General features: G+C 37.8%; 1 protein-coding gene across 2 annotated transcripts in view; it reads left to right on the top strand.

Annotated features, from left to right (window-relative positions):
• cemip2 (cell migration inducing hyaluronidase 2) overlaps nucleotides 1-15159 on the top strand; it is a 112892-nt gene that overhangs the window by 64984 nt on the left and 32749 nt on the right. For both annotated transcript variants that reach the window (XM_012971706.3, XM_002935585.5), the window contains exons 2-7: nucleotides 5506-5848; nucleotides 10724-10864; nucleotides 11799-12354; nucleotides 12751-12920; nucleotides 13662-13850; nucleotides 14763-14932. In XM_012971706.3, coding sequence (XP_012827160.1) covers nucleotides 5518-5848; nucleotides 10724-10864; nucleotides 11799-12354; nucleotides 12751-12920; nucleotides 13662-13850; nucleotides 14763-14932 — 1557 coding nt within the window. In that variant the 5' untranslated portion in view covers nucleotides 5506-5517. The remainder of the gene's footprint in view (nucleotides 1-5505; nucleotides 5849-10723; nucleotides 10865-11798; nucleotides 12355-12750; nucleotides 12921-13661; nucleotides 13851-14762; nucleotides 14933-15159) is intronic.

Here is a 15159-nt window from a genome sequence, read left to right as displayed (position 1 = left end):
GGATTGCTTAGTACATGTCTTGACACAGTACCATTTTATAACAAACTAGGGAGTTTATTTAATTTTTGCACCAACTTTGACATAATGTTTTAAGTTGGACATTATCCGTGAAAAGTAATATCCACTCAGGGTCCTGCTTTCTAGCAAGCCCTACTCAGGCTAATAAATGTGTATCTTGCACATGTTCTCATGTTGCTTGCTGCAGTTAAAATGTGGTGCATAAGAGAATTGCTTTCCTTTCTTTTACGAACATGTTCGGATTTCTCAACTTCCTAACTCTGGACTATGTAGCAATTGCCGGCATATACTGGTTTATAAAGCTATCAAGAATCTTTTAACAGGAAGCAACATTTTCATTGTCAAGACCTAAGCAACACAGGAAGTAGCTGTTTAGTAATTATAGTATATTTTTTTCTTTAAATTCTGACAGTGTGCATTCTTTAACCCTGCCTGGTTTATTTATTTCTTTTTTTGTTTAATCTGATTCTATAACTCAGACTCAGCTGTGTCAAATCTTTGCCAATTTAAGGCAACTATAAGTTTTAGAATTCCTCAACCACCATGTGCACACTTATCAAGTCCCAGGGAATGCAGCACTCTGCCCCGAGCCCCAGATTGGATAGGAATTATCTTCAGGGGGTGCAGGCCATCCCTGTTCTTATCACGTGCCATAGAGCAGGCTGTAAGGACAGGGCCTGCTTGCAGCCTGTGCCATCTGCCACTCCTTAACTTCCATGGTTTAGGTGGCAAGCCACCAATGAGTTTGTCTTTCTTGCCTAATTGATCACATGCAGTTCCTTTTCAATTTAAATCATGCATTCTTGGTAAATTGGGTTTTGCATAAAATGTATACTCTAAAACAGTAAACAGTTTGTTTTTTGGGGGCGAGTGATAGGCTAACTACATCTGGACTACTGTGGTGTTGTGCATTACCCTGTGGCTTAACCTTCATCTTTGGCCTGTAACTACTAATAGAGCTTTGTAGCTCAGTGTTGAAGGTGGGATGGGACCTGCAGCATTTGCAGCAACATATAAGCTTTGGATCATTGACTCAGCATAGTTTAGCAGTGTCCACAAGTTTAAAAATGCAGTGTTGCATACATTTGAATAGATGTAAATTTGTCCTTGTATAACTGTTTGTTGTTTAGTGATTTATAGAAACAACATAATAAGACTAACCTAATGAAGTGCATCATTTGTAAAGTATGCATGGGAAGATTAGTCCTTGCTTAAAGGAACAGTAACACCAAAAAATGAAAGTGTATAAAAATAATTACAATATTATGTACTGTTGCCCTGTGCTGGTACAGCTGGTGTGTTTGCCTCAGAAAGACTACTATAGTTTATATAAACAAAGCTGCTGTGTAGCCATGGGGGCAGCCATTCAAAGGAGAAAAGGCACAGGCACACAGCAGATAACAGATAAAGCCCCATTATATTCTACAGAGCTTATCTGTTATCTGCTATGTAACCTGTGCCTTTTCTCCTTTTTTCCAGGTTGAATGGCTGCCCCCATGACTACACAGCAGCTTATTTATATAAGCTATAGTACCGTTACTTTAGCAAATACACAACTTTACCTGTGCAGGGTAACAGTACATTATAGTTTAAATACTTTAATACACTTTCATTTTTGGCGTTACTGTTCCTTTAACTATTTAGTTAAGGAACTGTTAAGGTACTGTTAATATTTAAAGGCTCCAGGGGGGAAGATGTTTGTACAGCACAGCATACGACCCCAATGGGCCGGTTGTAGTTATAAATATGGCTCAATATATACAGGACTACTGGGGCAATGGTTCTTGAAGATTTTGGCTACCTTGTAAATCATTTTGGGCTTAATTATTGCTCTTGCCTCCACAGAGCATATAGCAGAAGTGGTAAAACTGGTTGTTGGGACTTCCTATTAGGGATAGGATTGGGCTTTTTGAATGGAGGTTCCTAAGTATTGTTTACTCTGTGATATTTTTTTAATATGATGTATTCACTTTAATGAATTTTAGGATGTAGGGTTTTTATATGTCTGGATTCTATACCTGTTCCTTGTGGTGCATCCCTGATGGTGTTTATACTAAAGTCAGTATTGGTAGTAATTGTCTGAGTTCATTTTAGGAAGGGATTTGTCCAATCAGCATAGACTTCCAGCCTTCATTCTTTGTAAAGTAGTTTCCTTGTGCTTGATTGAATCTTTGGTATATAGAGCGATCCCAAAATAATCTGGAAGTTGCTAATGGGTGTTCCTACTTATTACTGTTAATACTTATTACTGTTAGTAGCCATGTGCTGCTAATTCTGCTGCAGAGGATGACTGTTTTAATTGATGTATGTTGTTTAAATGGCATCACAAATGGGTTTAACCATCTGAACTCATTGCACGTGATTTTTAAGAATACTGAAATCTTTTTCATACGGTTCAGGAAAACTGATCTGCCCTAAATGCTTGCTCAGCAAATATCTGAGGACAGGATGCTCCAAAGATTACACAGGAAAATAAACTTTTGTAAATATAACCAGATGAGGTTGTCAGAATATATAAAACTACATCCTGTAAGCAGATTTTTTTTTTTTTGTTATTAGGTCAATTTTTATATACATAATCTGTATATGTATGGTATAATTTCTTTCATTATAGTGTTCACTTGTATGTACTATATGTTTTGAATATCCAAATTGAATGTCTCGTCTTCTCACACTGTCCTTCTTAGACTGTTAAAGGAAGGAAATGCACATTGTAACTGTTTTTACACATGCTCTCCTTCCCATTAGTAAACTGAAATTCTGCTTTTCGTGATCAAACTGGCTTTTATTCTTTATGTGCTTTTGCATATAACTTTTAAACTTCTTAAGCAATAGGGATGAATGAATCTGTCCTGTTCCGCTTTGCGGGAAAATTTGCAATGCAGTGGGTGTTTTTTTTAGCTGCAACAGTACAATATATTTATGCTTTTTCAGCACACAATACATTGGAATCTGTGGGTGTTTTTCTTAGTAGTGATGAGCAAAATTTTTTGCCAGGTTTCACTAAGTGGATAGAGATGGTTTTCAAGTCCCCATGTTAACACAAGTTGCAGGTACATGTAGTTTTTCCCATTATGAAATGTTTGCTTATCTACCTCAAACACAAATTAAAATGTAATTAATGTCATTCTGTATGTGGTGCTGCATGCTATTAAATCTTTAGCATGGGTAGGGAATGGAAACTTGCAATGTGAGTATGCATTTTGTTCTCAGTACATGGTGACATAGTGGTTAGCATTGCTACCTTGCAGCACTTTTTGTCCTGGGTTTAACTTGGACACTCTCTGCACAAAGTTTATATGATCTTCTTGTGTCTACTTGGGTTCCCTCCAGGTACTCTGGTTTCCTATCACACTCCAAAAATATGCAGGCAGGTTATTACTGGCCTGTGAGGAAACTGACCCTAGTTTCTGATTAGGGACTTTACCCTGAAAGCTCTACTGTGGCAGGGACTGATGTGAATGATGAACAGTCACTAAAAAGCACTGTGTACAGGTGTATGGGAGCTATTATCTGGAACACTGTTATTTAGATATGAGAAGTTAATTTCCCACAGAGTGCATTTTAAGCAAATAATTCCTATTTATTTTAAACATTTCCTTTTATCTGTGTAATAATAAAACCTTATCTTGTAGTTACCTTGGTAAATAAGTTGCACTAATCCATGTTGGTGGCAAAACAATCTGATTTTTAAAAAAACAAAACATTTTTTAGTTAACTTAAAGGAACAGTAATGCCAAAAAATTAAAATGTATCAAAGTAATAAAAATATAATGTATGTTGCCCTGCACTGGTAACACTGGTGTGTTTGCTTCAAAAAGACTTTATTTTATATAAATACCCTGCAGTGTAGCCATGGGGGCAGCCATTCAAGTTGGGGAAAAAAGATAAAAGGTACAGGTTACATAGCAGATAACAGATAAGCTCTGTAGAATAGAGTGGTCATTAGGGCTCTGGCACACGGGGAGATTAGTCGCCCGCGGCAAAACTCCCTGTTCGCGGGCGACTAATCTCCCCGAGTTGCCTACCCCTGCCATCCCACCGGCGAACATGTAAGTCGCCGGCGGGATGGCAGGGGTAGGCAACTCGGGGAGATTAGTCGCCCGCGAACAGGGAGTTTTGCCGCGGGCGACTAATCTCCCCGTGTGCCAGAGCCCTTAATCTGTTACACAACCAGTTTTACCAGTGCTGGCCAACAGTACATTATATTTTAATTACTTTTGATACATTTTCATTTTTTGGTATTACACGCTGAGCAGGCGATTTCGGCAAATCGCCAAAGTTGCCTCGCGAGGCATTTTTGGCGATTTGCCGAAATCGCCTGTGCAGCATGTGCCATCCCACCAGCGACTTACATTTTCGCCAGTGGGATGGTAGTTCGGGGAGATTAGTCGCCCGTGACAAGGGAGATTTTGTCGCAGGCCACTTATCTCCCTGTGTGCCACAGAGCCCTAAAGCATTTAGACAATAGATCCTATACCTTTTTAATACGTTGGTTCTCTATAAATAAAGGATAATAATATGCTATGACATCATGCATTAAACATTATACAGTATTAAGGCGTTTGGCACATTGACTCATAAATGCTTTGTGTACTTTGTTTAGAGAAACGTACTTATAATTATGAATGCTACTTGTTCTTTTTATTACTGCAATTGAACTTATAACATATATATAATTGTGACTTTAAGCCCTTTTAAATGTTTGACTGTCATCTGCAGAGACAGGTGTTTGCGGCATATTGTAAAATATACAGTCTGAGGCACTTCTGGATTCTGAAGCACTAAGCCAGCATTATAAAACCGGTTTAGCATTTCTGACTTGTTGCCCTGCCCCTTATCAAAGAGCAGAGCAAGTCCAATGAGTGGCCACTAGGGGAAACAGATGTGTTTAAGAAAGGATTAGTGAAATTACTGGTGCAGATTTCTTTATTAGCCTATATGTCAACTAAATGAAGGCTAGTACAAACTAGTCTGTAAATGGCATACATATATGTGCAAATATTATATTTTCACTTGCAAGTTGCTTCTTGGTGCATTAAACCTCTTGTATATTTAGTGTAAGCTGTTTCTGTTCTATGCAAGTATTGTAGTATGAAGTGGAATGCATTAATTTGCCCTTTTCATCTTGTGACAAATGCTGAATTCCTTATTCCTGCAAAATGTTATGTCTGGTACAATCCAAGCTTTAAGAATGAATGTCTGTCTGTGCCTGGACATGTTTCTTTGTGCTTTAAAAGAACCCATGGCTCCCGTGGTATTCTAAATCACTCATCTATGTGAGCCTGCTGGATGTTCCATCTGTAATTGGGGGGAGGGTGGATTACACAGAAGGAAGTTTCACTATGAAAGTACAGGCTGACAGAACTGATCTTCCTTTCTTGCTTTTTAGTTGTGGTTAAGAAATCTAATATTAGTGACAATAAGGCTTATTTTTCCAAATAATCTAACTTTGTTGTCTCTGTGGTTTTTTTTTTGTATTTTTAGTGACACGCTGTCATGCAATCAAGTGACTACAGAGGGGGATCTCCCCTTTTCCTTCCACCGCACAATGGCAACAACCTCAGATCGCCAGGCTATGTTCCTGGAAGAATAGTTCCATTACGTCCACCCCCACCTCCAAAGACTCAAGCAGCAGCCAAATTCAACTCTGCTGGTCAAGAACCACACACAACCTTTGGGTTCTCTGCAGGCGACCAGCTCCATCATGCACATGTTATCCGCAGGAGAAGGCACAAAAACACACTTATCTGTTTTGCAGTTTCTAGTGCTACCCTTTTCATTATCCTTGCCATTGTTTTAGGAATATCATCAAAGTATGCACCTGATGGTAAGTTCTTCATGCATGTGCATGCATGTTAAGTAGTATTGAGGATCTTATTCCTGGGAGCACTTTGTTCAGAAGACCTTTCAAAACGGCACATAACAAATTCTTTGAAACTCTAAATGCATTTGTTTATGTATTGAAACCTATATGTAAATTCCTGGTTCATCTGCACCCCACCCGACCAACTACCATGACAGGAACATGCAGAATCCCATCCTAGCAAATGTTTTTGCTCTGCATACCATAAACCAGTGCTGTCCAACTTCTGTGGTACCGAGGTCCGGAATTTTTCTGGCCTATATGGTGGAGGGCCGATAATGGGAGCCAGTTTTAAAACCACATCCATGTTATCACAAGAGCTTTTATGACCATACCCATATTAATGGTGGTAGCGCAGCAAAAACCCAAATGGTTGGGGATCACTGCAGGTATGTCACCCTTCACACACAGGTAGCATAGGCAGGCATATTATGGCACACACAGGCAGAATAGGGCAGGCAGTACATACAGTGACACAATGCTGGCACTGCTTCTACAGTATACAGGTGTAAACAGGTAAAAAATGTGGGCGCTTTACAGTCTGAGCTTGAGTTGTGAATAATACAGGGGTTTACAGCCTTAAACTGAGGTGTGAACAAGGTACGGGGGCGGTTAATCAGCAGTCACAGCAACCAGACAGGTAGGGGCCACACAGGGGTCACACCACTTGGACAACACTGCCATAAACCAAAGACATGCTCTGGGATCAATCCATTTTGTTGCTTGATGGGAAAGGAAACAACAATATTTTTTGCTTGCTGTAGTTGTAGATGTTCATACAGCAATTCCCCAGCTGTTGAGCAATGGCATTCCATTCCAGGGTGAAGGGAATTGTAGTTTGACAGCAGTTGGAGGGCTGCAGGTTTCAGCAGCTTAATCACATGCAAACATTTATGAAAAGCCAACTGCAATCGCTTTTGGGTATTGAAATATGCAGAAGAAAATTATATGATTATTTTAATTGTTAGTGCTCCATTTTTAAGTGAAGGCTCCAGTACTTGTGGTCTTCTGCCAATGTATTTTCTTTACTAATGCATTTTCTTGTAGATGTGTTTGTGGTATTTGCTTCATTTGTAAGACTGCATGAACTTCTTGAACTATTATAAAGGAAATGTGAGCACTGAATGTTTTTCTGTTATGCCATTATCTGAGGTTAGAAGGCCTAAGCAGAGAAATTTTAAGCAGAATTTGAAAAAGAGAAATTTCCAGGGAAAAGGCATGGGTAATTAAATTTACATTAACGCTTGCTCTTTTTCAGAATCCTATGGATAAATGTGTCTAAAATTGATGGAGTTGATCGCTTAATATACTATGTTGGCAGCAGGCTTGCTTAGAGAGTCTTAGAAATAAGCACCATATATTCTTTGAAATAATCACCAGCCAATAAATGATCTGTTGTTGTCACTTATTGTTTATAGAGTTCCTTTAATAGTTGCTCTCATTCTCATGGAACTGATCTCATGTGAATTATTTAAAGACCAGTTAATATGTAGGGGAGGGATCCAGTTATTCTTGACAATATCCTTTTGAATGCCCTCTAACAGCAGTCATTCTTTAATAATACCTAATTTAGGGGGTTTGTTAGTACACTTTAGTAATGATGCAAGTTAGTTTGGAGGGTGTGTATTTTGTGTAAAGAAGTGCTGCAGGAATATGTTAGTGTTGAGAATATGCCTCCAATACTTTATTTATCTTCTCTTTTTTATCTTCTATTTTTTTAAAGAGCAAACAGTTTTTTTTCTAATTTTGAAATTGCACATGGTGCTATCAATATTCTTCATTCCCCAGCGTGCTACAGCCTTGTGACCTGTGCTCTAATAAACTTCAGTCACACTTTCATGCTGAGCTGCAAGTTGGAGTGATAGCAGCTGAACAGCAGAACAATGAATGTACAACACCTAACGAGGGGTATATCTGACCACTCCTCGATCCTGGTTGGAATCCACCTAAATAATGACCCCTTCAAGTATGTAAGCTAAGCCAATACTGGATCAATCACAATGAGTTTACCGCCCCCCTAAAAAAAATTGAATATCTGAATTCATTTGTATCAATGACCAGTCAGTTGAGTACCCTGTATTATGGGATGCTTTAAAACATTTATCAGAGGAGAATACGTCTCCTACATCAAGCGCCTCAATACCCAATATGCAGGGAAGGTAACCACTCTCGTCCGAGTAGTGTCCCATAGTGAAAGTCAATACATTATAAATCCTATGAGGACAACCATACTGTCTGACTGACCGCCCAAACCAAGCTTTCAACAGCGCAAACTGAACTGGTCAACAAATCACTACTTTATCATAGGGCGTAAATCAGGCAAATTATTAGATTTGCTGGCCAGAGACCCCTCGCAGACCACTATGATACCAGAACTCCAGGATGGTGCAGATGATATCTTAACACATCCAGGGCAAAACAGTGAAGCTTTCTATAAATTTTACTCTGAACTGTATCACACAAAACTTACCTTAGACGTAGAAGCAGTGCAGGACTATGTTCACAATATACCTATGCCATGTCTCAAAAAACCGTAAGTTAGGAACTGGGCTCCCCCTTTTCAGCTCAAGAAGTGGCGGATGCCATAAATTCCTACCCATCTGGGAAGACCAGGTTTGGATGGTCTTCCAATGAAGTGGTGCCAAAAATATAACCCTCTTTTAGCTCCCTGTCTGGCCAAGCTATTTATAAATTGTGATGCCAAAATATTTGCTAAAGTACTGGCCAGGCACCTCTCTCGAGTTCTCCCCTCCATTATTGCTCCGATCAGTCCAGGTTTGTCCCGGGCAGGTCAACAGATATATACAGATTCATAGTGGCTCTTGACAACGAGAAGGCCTCTGACTCGGGTGAGTGGGCATATCTGGGTCACCATTGAACACCTAGGCTTCAGGGCCAATTTTATAAAGTGGACTAAAGTTCTATATGGCGCAACAAAAGCCTGTGTCAAAACTAATTTCACTCTATCACAGACTTTTCTCTAACCTGGGGCACCAGGCAGAGATGCCCACTATCCTTTATGTTGTTCGCTATAGCCAGAGACCCCCTAGCCTGTTAGTCAGAACTTGAGGCAGCCCAAATTATAAATACCCATACCCATTACTTAGGCCTCAAAATTAACTAGGTGGAATCCGCCCTATTCCCAATAGATCCACGCACCTCCCATTTGCACCATATGCATGAGAGCTACATATCTGTGTTAAGTACTAATCGGCCTTATAGTGTGACATTTATATTCTATATACGGTATACAGTATATTGTGAGTGGGTCCCTAAGCTCAGTAACAAACAGCAGCACAGAGCATGTGCAGTGAATTGGCAGAAAAGAAGATGTGGAGCTATGGGGTGCATCTTTGCAGGCACAGATCTTTACTGATAAAGGGCTGTGGTTGCCTTGGGCTGGTACAGAACCATAATACATAATGTTCAACATTTATGCCCTACGTTTAGGTAGACTCTAGGTCTCTTTTAATCAACAGTTTGATTCCCATTGTAGTATTGTAAAGTCCATATGCAGAGTTTTGTTGTACTGTATAAAATACAGATGTTAATGGAACAACCTAATGTAGAGTTAAGCAGAGATAAGTTTAAACTCATAAATGTAAGACTTCATTATGAATAAAGCCATTTGTGTTATTTTGCATAATAAATCTTAACATTTCCAACCCAACTCCTACAGCAACATACATAATCAATTATATGTAGTAATTCCCAGCTGCCTTATATTGTCCATCAGTTTGTTAACTTGCCACTAGTTGTGGAACTCTGGGTTTGGCTGCAAAGCCTGCAAAGATCTCAAATCCTTTCTGCCTCCTTTTTTTCTGTTACTGTTAATCCTTTTTTACATTGTCCATTTTTTGCTATGTATATAAATGATAATCATGGTTTATTTTAAAATATCAAATACTGTGTGCATCTTTTTAATATACTTATTTATTTAACGCCTCCAGTGAAGAAAAAAAATTAACTTTTTTTTAATGTGGCACATGGGGATTTTACAGCTTTTTGCCAGGAGATGTGGCATTATAACTTCAGAAATAGCCCCCCCCTCCCATTGCTGGATGTTTTCAGACAAATATTGCATCATAATTGTTCCTACTGGCTTTTAGAACTATACCTAAACATTTTAATGCTGTGTTTATTTAACAGGCAAAATACCCAAAAAGTTCTGTTGTCCTAATGTGTGACACTGAGCAGATAATGAGAGTAAACTCTTTGGGTTGGTTGGTGTTTGTTGGGAGAAAGACCATTAAACATTAGGATGTAATATGTCATTCCACTTTCAATCTTGTTGTCATAAACAAGTAATTTTTATCTCCAGCTCTAAACCAATATGCTATTTAATGTCTAAAGGAGGCCATACTTTGTCCAGCACTTTAGGATATCCGATCTGTTAGCCCATTGGCTGAATAGGGGTATGATTCACAACACAGAGGGATATGAAAAGAAGTCAGTAGGAACTGTTATCCATGTCACTTCCTCAGCTGCTATAGCATCCTGCATTCACTGACAAAATGCATTGGAACATGAAATATTGTTTAAATATTGAAATATTGGTTAAGGGGGCACTAACAGTTGTGTTACTTACAACTTGAATTTGCAGAAAGGGTATACTGGCTAGGAATGTTGGTAGTTCTTGCTTTTCTTAACCATCTGTTTAAGACTGTCTTTTTTCTTATTCATGAAACCAAGTTATTATACAATGAAAAGGCCTGTTTCTTAGGTGTCATAAAATCAGAAAATGAAGTGCATAGGATTTTAAAATACTCTCTAAAAAACTGACGAGTTTTACATTGAGTTTATAAAGTATAATAATGTTTATGTTTGTCTTTATTTTAGAAAACTGTCCGGATCAGAATTATATTCTTACCAACTGGAATCCTGGACACGATGCAACAAAGAAAGTGATCATTAAGAAAGGAGACCTTTTTCGCTTGCAATCAGATGCAACAGTGCACTCTATAACTATACAAGACGGGGGTGGGTGTTTATTGTCATTTGTCTAGGAATAGCTTTAGATACAGTAATTGAATGTGTATTTGAAAAACATATGATAAATGTTATAAAAGATGGCTGTAATCATAACAACCAATTAGACACTTGTAAGGTGATGCCTTTACAGAGTTTTCTTCATTTTTTGAAACCCATAGCAGCCAATTAGCAGATTGCATCTGTCAGACTGCTGTGCAGAAGCAAGGGTTACTAGACCTAGGCATCTTTGTTTTATTCATCAACTTGTGATTTGATGTCCAAGTTGCTAGAAAACAATTAAATATCGTATCATTAATGCACATTACCTGATACAATGTTTTATTATTAATTTAGTATATGTAGAATTGCAAACATTTACATTTTATTTACAAGGTTATGGTCATAACATTGGCAGGCTGTCTACCACTTCAAGGCTAGCCCCATATGATGGGCCTAAATAACATTATTTTTTTTTTTTTATAGACTGCAATCTTCTTTCATGGTTGCATTTCCTGGGAAAAGTGTGTTCTAATGAAAGCATTGATCTCACAGGCTGATCCTCTACCCACTGTAGCTTTAATAGAGGAGAGGTTTCCCAGTCCAAAAGTCCAGTTTTTAAAGGAAAAGTGCCATTAAAGGAAGGTGTGAGAATACTGCAAAAAAAAAAAAAAAAAAAAAAAAAAAAAATGTAAAGACGTGCAAAAAATGCTTTTATTTCCAAAATGGTTTCAAAAAAATTGTATTCATAAAAGGTTGTAAAAGATTTAATTCTTTAAAATTGAGTTTTCCTGTACAGGTCAGAATTTTTATGGTTTTTTTTGTGTAATTTTCTTTAAACCAAATTGTGAGCACTTTAGAAAAATGAGAGAAAAAGTTTAGTTTTATTTCTGTCTGTAGTCAGACATATTCTACTTTATTTACTTATAGATCTCTCTTTTTGCAGGGCAGCTAGTTTTTGAAGACAATGGCTCCAAAAATATTACTTTAAGAACTCGTTTTATCCTGATAAAGGATGGTGGTGCGCTTCATATTGGAGCAGAGAAATGCCGTTATAAATCCAAAGCAAATATTATCTTATATGGTAAATCAGATGAAGGAGATCATGTGCCAGTTTTTGGCAAGAAGTTCATTGGTGTATCAGCAGGTGGAACACTGGAATTGCATGGATCAAGCAAATTATCTTGGACATTGTTAACAAAGTCCTTACATTCATTAGGTCTTATATCTGGATCTTATAGTTTTGAACGTTCTTTCGTCAGAGGTATGAATGTGAGAGTTATTGATCAAGATACTGCACAAGTACTAGAATCAGAAAGATTTGATACTTATGTACATCAAAATGAGAGCAAGAAGTTCCAGGAATATCTTAAAGCAATAAAGCCTGGTCGAATTGTTGCTATTGCTGTTGGCGACTCTGTTGAAAAAAACTTGTTGGACGAAACACGGCTGACGATTCAAAATCTTCTTGGAAGTAAGCTTGTCAGAGGATTAAGCTATAGGTAAATAACATCAACATTTTTATATTTGTTTTTATGTTTAATTGAAATCAAGTTTGATTTCTGTTGACTTGGCCTTTGCCATGTGCTCCCTTGTCTCATATTTACTGCTTGTATGAAAAATTAAGCAAATTAAGTTCTTTTTAAATTTGACACTCAGATCTACATAGAAATATGTCCATACACAGTAGAAGTAATACTCCTGTAGTGCGTTTGTATCCTCATGGAAGTCTATAGCTACAGTATGTAGGATATAGACCAATTTCATATGTGTTCATATTTGTGCATGTATGTAAATTATATAACAGTTTTCAGACCTTTTAAATGTTTTTTCTTGCTTATTATGATGGTGATAGACTGTACACACTGTATTAATGTCTTTAATGAATTTTATTTCAGGCAAGCTTGGGCTTTTGTTGGAGTGCTTGGCGGAGGAAACGATTCCTACAGTGAATCCGTTAAAGATTATGAAAATCATAGCTCTGGGGGGAAAGCATTAGCTGTGAAAGAATTCACTACAGTGGATGGTCAGAAATTTGCTGTGAAAGCATACAGTGAATGGAAAGAAGGTAGGAATTTTGATTTGATGCAGTTATTTCCTCTAAACCAGTATAATTTCATGTAACTTTGCACTGTGATGCAGGGTTGGTCCCATGTAGCCATTTTTAGGACTAATGAATTTATATTAAATACTGCCACAAGATAAAATCCTGCAGGGGGTCAGGTACCCACAGGTTACCTGCAAAAGAAGTGGGTAACCTGTGGGTTGCAGGTAGGATTTTCAAATGTGGTTATAGAAGTGGATCTTGTCTATATCTTATATTATCTATATTTTACTCCTTTAAACATTTTGTAAATGTGTTTTTTTTTTTTTTTTTTTTACCCCTGCCCACTTCTGATGATGTCACTTCCAGTTTGCAGCAACAGCACTTCCTCTTTAATGGTGGTCAGTGTGTCCTGGGTCAGGTTGGGTAGTGGGTACAAGCAGGTAAAACTGCAGGTTTCTGGTTTGGGTTGCAGGTTGTGGGCTGCAGGTCCAGGTCTCAAAATTTTTTCCGTGCATTTACCCGGGGCTGGTTCAGTTTTCTCCAGCCGGGGGTTTCAGTTAAGCAATTACAATCACTGGGGGATGCCTAACATTTCTAAAACCTTCCTCTTGTTTCTGCCTTTAATCCAATAAATACTTTAACTGGCAATAAATGAGGATTTCTGTTTCTTTGCATGTGTCATCTGTAGCTCATTTTTTTCATTTTATGACTCTTTTAACTTGGCCAGTCTTACTGATCGTTTGTCCCAATCTTTTTGTTCAGGCAAACCAATTTTTGGTTTCCAAGTTGAGGCTGTGGGTGGTGTTGTATTGGATCTCTTGGACGATGTTAGCTCCTGGCAACCAGGAGACCAGATTGTTGTTTCAAGTACTGACTACTCAATGTACCAGGCTGAGGAATTTACTCTCCTTCCATGCCCGGAGTGCAGCAAGTACCAAGTTAAAGTAAAAGGTACATCATTCTTTACTAAGTCTTGCTGAAACCTGTTTTTTTTATTGCATTTTTAAATTTACTGATTGTTCTAAAAGGTTTAGAAAGGGAATTATAAAAATTACATGGCAAGAAAAATTGCTTTTATAGTGGGTTCTGTATAATGTATTGTTATTATTAGTAGTACCAGCATTATTTTTCTTTATATAGCACTGTGATACTCCTCAGATTTTTTATACATCATTCACGACAGTTCTTGTCTCAATGAATTTTACAATATATATTGACAATTCTTTAAATTTTGATGAATAGTAAGCTAGGCTTACTAACCCCAGCCATTGGACATTCTTTTTATGTCTAAAAGATGGGTTGTAAAGTGCTCATGTCTACAAATATGAGCAATTAAAAAAACATAGGTGGGCTTTTTGATTCTGAAGGTAGGTATCCTTTCCTTAGCTGGCCTCAGGCCTGCATGCATTTCTACAGCTGCATTAATGCTGAGTGATAGGCTTGGCCTTTATGCATGTGCAAGGGGCACTAAAAATTAGCCAGAGTAAGGGTTCCAAAACTATATTTTTGCAAGTATGGGATCCGTTATCCAGATGGGATTCCTTATGCAGAAAGCTCAGCATTACAGGAAAGTTATCTCTAATAGACTTGGATGTTTAATACCCAAATACATATAGCAATATATGTGCCAACATACCCGTATATAAATGCAGTACCAACTTCAAGTGTAATGTGAAAAGCATTGCAGTACATTTTAATTCCCTTCTTGTACACAGCCCACTTTGTAGATTGCACACATAAATAAAATGCCACCCCCTCCCAACCAGCCTCGGATTCTATTAGAAACTTTAAAGTGATCTACTGGTAGACCACAATCTATGTCTTTGAAACCCCTAATATAGTTTCTCTGTTTTCTGTCATTAGAAAAGCCTCTTTATTTCCACATGGGAGAGATCACAGATGGTTTGGACATGAGGGCTGAGGTTGGAGACCTTACAAGGAATATTGTAATACAAGGGGAAACTGAGAGCACCTGCTATGGAGATAACCAGTGCCAGTTCTTCAGCTATGACACTTTTGGGGGGCACATTAAGGTATCTGACACATTTCTTTTTCGCTGTTTTTTATTTTCATTTTTTATTTTGCAAATATAAAAGTTATTAGTGCTTTCTTGGATATTGCAGTTTTGTATTTTAAACATATGCTTTAGCTGGAATAGACTGAAATGGATAGTAAACTCAACAATAACATTTTGCCTAAATAAAATAAATTATAATTTTAACATCCAATAAATGTATTTCAAGTGGTTCTACAGTTATTT

Source organism: Xenopus tropicalis, chromosome 1 (assembly GCF_000004195.4).
Source record: "Xenopus tropicalis strain Nigerian chromosome 1, UCB_Xtro_10.0, whole genome shotgun sequence".
Classification (NCBI taxonomy): Eukaryota; Metazoa; Chordata; class Amphibia; order Anura; family Pipidae; genus Xenopus; species Xenopus tropicalis.
Note: the sequence above shows the minus strand (reverse complement) of the source record. Positions and strands in the feature narration are given on the sequence as shown.